This window comes from Cyprinodon variegatus, unplaced genomic scaffold (genome assembly GCF_000732505.1).
Source record: "Cyprinodon variegatus isolate N-32 unplaced genomic scaffold, C_variegatus-1.0 Scaffold1932, whole genome shotgun sequence".
In the NCBI taxonomy this organism is placed as follows: Eukaryota; Metazoa; Chordata; class Actinopteri; order Cyprinodontiformes; family Cyprinodontidae; genus Cyprinodon; species Cyprinodon variegatus.
Genome location: NW_015152385.1, coordinates 22366 through 28408, shown reverse-complemented (window position 1 = coordinate 28408; position 6043 = coordinate 22366). Strand labels below are relative to the sequence as shown.

The 6043-nt window shown below is 37.5% G+C and overlaps 1 protein-coding gene across 1 annotated transcript; it reads right to left on the bottom strand.

The window, feature by feature from the left end:
• Positions 1 to 833: 833 nt before the first annotated feature.
• Positions 834 to 5695, bottom strand: LOC107104873 (interferon-induced very large GTPase 1-like). The gene is made up of 2 exons (XM_015404991.1): positions 5590 to 5695; positions 834 to 3316 (listed from the first exon to the last, which is right to left on the bottom strand). Exons 1-2 carry the CDS (start codon positions 5693 to 5695, stop codon positions 834 to 836), a joined length of 2589 nt encoding a protein of 862 aa, XP_015260477.1.
• Between the last annotated feature and the right edge of the window lie 348 nt (positions 5696 to 6043).

Below are 6043 nucleotides of genomic sequence, written 5' to 3'. Positions count from 1 at the left end.
CCAGTTGATCACAATGAAAAGATTCAATGTAAGCAAATCACTGTTAGCTGAGAAGAAAGAAAAAAACATTAAAAAACACTCAAAAAATAATACACAGTATGTAAATTTTAAATGTTTATTTCTGACAGAATCATGATACAAAGCAAAGAAAATTATATTGTCATACAATACCATATTTAGCAATCACTCATGTCATAAAGAATGTTTGACATTAAATTTACCAATTTAAAAGGAAACCTGTCCAAGAACATCTTTATCATAACATCACTACGACCATACAGTGAAAAAAAATGTAATTTAGATTTAAAGATCTAGACCTGATACTCAATTCAATTCAGTTTAATAATGATCCTCAACATATATGATCTCAAGGCTTCAATAATGCAGAGCTGATCAGGGTTATAGAAATAATAAGTTCAACATCACATAGATAGACATAGAGTCATATACGACATACATTCCAGTTAGAACACACTTCAGTACATGTAGGTTTAGAGTGGGATATTGCTGTGGCACTAACACTAAATGCATCGTTTTCATTGTATTTGTAAGATGTCATGCTCTTTATTTCTAGAATCATTTAATACCTTAAGTTAAGATTTTGTATTAGACTAATGAGCTGTTAACTCCAAGCTTCACAGAACTTTCACAGAACTGTGCCCTTGAAATTGAAGTAGAGAGTTTTAAGAAAGACACCAGGACAATAAAGACCCGGATTATTTAAATAGATTAACCCTGAGTGTAAATTAGATGGGCTTTAAAGAAGAAAAAAAAATAAAAATACACTACATATAAGAACCACTTAGTCTTTTAACTAAACATTAACTACGATTTCATTTGATGCTGAATGATTTCTTGAGACTTTCCTTTGCCTGCTCTTCTTTGATTGTCTTCCAACCATCAGGAATGTCAGCAGGCTTTGCTTCATATGCTTCAGCAAATTCCTCGTTGTACTTGTTCATGACATATTTCCAATAATCTGATGCCTCATAACTTGAATCTGGAGTAATTTTCCAGTCTGGATATATCGTCCTATAATCTTTGTAAGGATGCCATTTATTGTTTGTATCGCTACAGCGAAATCTGTTGTCACTGATGACAGCAGAAGAACAGATGTCAGTTGTAAGTTTTCTTGAATGTTCAAACCTGTTCCTACCCAAACCCTTTGGTCGATGCAGGGAAGCAAAGTGTTCAGTGTGACGTGGTCCTCCTGCATCACAGGATATTTTACAGAATGGACACTGTTTGCCACAACCAACCACTCTGGTGAAAAGCTCATCCTGTGGTTTTAAATGGAGATGACTGAGTTTTGTTTCAAAGTCTGTGTTTTTAAACTTCTCCCTAAGAGCTTCTTTGATTTCCGTCACACACTCATTGAGCCAGTGAGCAAACTGTTCCTGGTCAGCTTTGTTCAGAACCATAAAGGCAATGAGAGCATCCTGGGGAATAGTCAGTTCATGACCAAGTTCTTTGCAGATATTTTCAACAAATGTCTTCAGACTGTCTGTCTTTTCTGCTTTTGCCTTTTCAATGGCAGCAGTTATGTGGTCGATGCAGGACTGAAGACGTCTGTCCTCTAACTTAGATACTGAGAACTCAGAGAAACTCTCCTTAATTCTATCACGTATGAATAATTTTACATAATCTTCATATGAGCAAATGTATCTCTGAAAGTTTGGGAAGTTTCTTTTTTCAATCAAATCCAGTAAAATTGAACACTGGAAGGACATCCGTGTGCTGAACTCTTCTTTTGTCAGCATTTTATCAACAATATCAGAACCAAGAGAACGATAGACAAATTTCTCCACAGCAGGTTTCAGAATTCGGTTGGTGAATTCTTCAGCTTTCTTCCGGCACTGATCTCTCTCATGGAACACATCTTTGAAATCTGTGCAGAACTTTTCCTTGTTTTCCTGCAGACTACTCTTAGGATCATTTTCTTGTATAAATTTTTCATGCATCTTTTGAAACTCTCTAGCAGCAAATCCACAGATGTGCTGCTTCAGAGAAACCTCAAAGTCAATGTCACTGTTAACATCATCATTGTTCAGCTTCTCATCAATGATGTGAAGGATCTCCAGGATGTAAGTATCATGATAATTTGTTTTCTTTTCCATTTTGCTTAACACAAACTCACTGCAATCAGCTATGATGCTGTTTGCATTTTTTTGTCTCTCCTTTACTAGATCCTTCTCAGACCACCATCCTTTCAAAGCAACTTTCACGTTTTCCCCCACTCCTTTAGGTCTGTATTTAAAAGGCTCCAATCCACAGTCTTGAAGTGTTGTTTTATTTAGCAGTTCATTTGCATGGCTTCCTTTGGGTGAAATATTTGCGCGCAGCTGACGGTAAACCCTATCATAAACATTTAAAGTCTGCGGTGCAGCAAAAGTCAAGGTGTTCAATATTTTAGTCCACATCCTATCAAAACTTTCCTCTAGCTCTTTGTCTGTCATTTTTACGTTTTTCTTTCGGCACTCATTAATTAAAGCACAAACTGCTTTTTCAATTTGTTCTGTGTAGGTGGTCTTAATTTTATCCAGTTCTTGCTTTCCCTGTTTGATGTCTGCTGCTACTCTGAGCTGGTTAAACACTGATCTTTCAGTTTGTTCTCTAAGACTCTTTATGCTGTTAGAGAAATCCTCTCTGTATCCTTCAACCAGGTAAACATGACCTTCTGGCTGCTCAAAGTATTTCTTCAGGTTCTCAAGAATCTTTGACTCCAACTTGGTCAGCTCTGTGACTGCTTCCCTTTCTAACACAGTGATAAAATTCCCAATGTCAGATATGTCAGATGTTGCAGCAGCTGTACCCAAATTAGAAATTTTAGTTTCTGCATTGGTAACCCAGGTGTACATTTCTTTTTTAAACTCCCACTCCCATTTGTTGTACTCTGTGCAGAGCCTCATGTATGCATCAGCTACCAGACTGTTTCTAAAGCTGAAGATGAAGTTTTCATGTTTTACTGCGTTCCACAGGCTGGTTATCCACTCTCTGAACTCCAAGATATTATTAGAAGTTGACCCACACTTTCCCAGCAGTTGGATGATGTTTTTCTTGAGCTCATAGACAGCCTCACTGTATCCTGCATTAACTGGTGCCATTGGTGGGTTTCCATTCCAGAGTCCTGGAATGTAGCAGTTCCCAGTGTCTGGATTGTACTCCATGACATCAGTGAATTTCTTGTTCTTCTCTTTCTTTTCCATTTTAGCTGCTGCCTGGGTCATCTCATTCAGCTGTTCTAGGAGCAGCTTTCTGTCTCGTAGGTTCTTCTCATGGGCTGAAACATCAGAAACGTTCTGGTGAACAAACTGANCTTCAATAATGCAGAGCAGATCAGGGTTATGGAAATAATCAGTTCAACATCACAGAGATAGATTTATAGAAAATATACGTACATACATTCCAGTTAGAACACACTTATAAATCAGTACATGTAAGTTTAGAGTGGGATATTGCTGTGGCAACACTAAGACTAAATGCATTGTTTACATTGTATTTGTAATATGTCACGCACTTTATTTCAAGAATCATTTAATACCTTAAGTTAAGATTTTATATTAGGCTAATGAGCTGTTAACTCCAAGCTTATTTCACAGAACTGTGCCCTTGAAGTTGAAGTAGAGTTTTAAGAAAAACATAAACTTTCCTTAAACACTTGAAAAAGGACACCATGAGGTCCCACCACCAAAAAAAAAGAAACATACACTACATATAAGAACCAGTTAGTCTCTTAACTACATTAATTATGATTTCACTTGATGCTGAATGATTTCTTGAGACTTTCCTTTGCCTGCTCTACTGTTATTTTCTTCCAAGCATCAGGAATGTCAGCAGGCTCTGCTTCATATGCTTCAGCAAATTCCTCGTTGTACTTGTTCATCACATATTTCCAAAAATCTGATGCCTCATAACTTGAATCTGGAGTAATTTTCCAGTCTGAATAAATATCCCTATATTCTTTGTAAGGATACCATTCATTTTTTGTAGCGCTACAACAAAAACACAGGTCACTGATAACAAGAGAAGAGCAGATATCAGTTGTAAGTTTCTTTGAATCATCCCACCTACACAGACCCAAACCCTGTGATCGATGGAGGGAAGCAAAGTGTTCAGTGTGAGCTGCTCCTCCTGCATCACAGGGTATTTTACAGAATGGACACTGTTTACCACAACCAACCACTCTGGTGAAAAGCTCATCCTGTGGGTTTAATTGAAGGTGTCTGAGTTTTGTTTCAAAGTCTGTGTTTTTAAACTTCTCCCTAAGATCTTCTTTCATTTCCTTCACACACTCATTGAGCCAGTGAGCAAACTGTTCCTGGTCAGCCTTGTTCAGAACCATAAAGTTATTGAGAGCATCCTGGGGAATAGCCAGTTTATGACCAAGTTCTTTGCAGATATTTTCAACAAATGTCTTCAGACTATCAGTCTTTTCTGCTTTTGCTTTTTCTATGGCAGCATTTATGTGGCTGATGCAGGACTGAAGATGTTTGTCCTCTAACTCACATACTGAGAACTCAGAGGAGAAACTCTCCTTAATTCTATCACATATGCATACTTTTAAATAATCTTCATATGAACAAATGTAGCACTGAAAGGTTTCGAAGTTTTTTTTTTCAATCAAATCCAGTAATATTAAATACTGGAAGGACATCCGTGTGCTGAACTCTTCTTTTGTCAGCATTTTATCAACAATATCAGAACCAAGAGAACGATAGACAAAATCCTCCACAGCAGGTTTCAGACACTGGTTGGTGAATTCTTCAGCTTTCTTCTGGCACTGATCTCTCTCATTGAACACATCTTTGAAATCTGTGCAGAACTTTTCCTTGTTTTCTTGCAGACATTTGTAAGGATCATTTTCTTGAATAAAATCTTCATGCATCTTTTGAAACTCTCTGGCAGCAGATCCACAGATGTGCTGCTTCAGAGAAACCTCAAAGTCAATGTCACTGTTAACATCATCACTGCTCAGCTTCTCATCAATGATGTGAAGGATCTCCTGGATGTAAGTATCATGATAATTTGTTTTCTTTTCCTTTTTTCTCATCACAAATTCACTGCAAACAGATATGATACTCTTTGCAATTTTTTGTCTCTCCTTTACTATATTCGTCAAGTGCATTATTCCTTTCCAAATCACCTTCATATTGTCTAAATATGTGTATTCAAAATCCTTCAATCCACATTCTTGAAGTCTTTTTTTACTTAGCAGTTCACATGCATGGCTTCCTTTGGGTGAAATATTTGCTAGCAATTGATGGTAAACCCTATCATAGACATTTAAAGTCTGCTGTGCAGCAAAAGTCAAGCTGTCCAATGTTTTAGTCCACATCATATCAAAACTGTCTTCAAGCTCTCTGTCTGTCATTTTAACCTTTTTCTTTCGGCACTCATCAATTAAAGCACAAACTGCTTTTTCGATTTCTTCTGTATAAGTGATCTTAATTTTATGCAGTTCTTGCTTTCCCTGTTTGATGTCCGCTGCTACTCTGAGCTGATTAAACACTGATCTTTTAGTTTGTCCTCTAAGACTCTTTATGCTGTTTGAGAAGTCCTCTCTGTATCCTTCAACCAGGTGAACATGACCTTCTGGCTGCTCAAAGTATTTCTTCAGGTTCTCTAGAATCACTGACTCCAACTTGATCAGCTCTGTGACTGCTTCACTTTCTAACTCAGTGATAAAGTTCTCCATGTCAGATATATCAGATGTTGCAGCAACTGTACCAAAATTAGAAATTCTAGTTTCTGCATTGGTAACCCAGGTGTACATTTCTTTTTTAAACTCCCACTCCCATTTGTTGTACTCTGTGCAGAGTCTCATGTACGCATCAGCTACCAGACTGTTTCTGAAGCTGAAGATGAATTTTTCATGTTTTACTGCGTTCCACAGGCTGCTAATCCACTCTCTGAACTCCAATATGTTATTAGAAGTCGACCCACACTTTCCCAGCAGTTGGATGATGTTTTTCTTGAGCTCATAGACAGCCTCACTGTATCCTGCATTAACTGGTGCCATTGGTGGGTTTCCATTCCAGAGTCC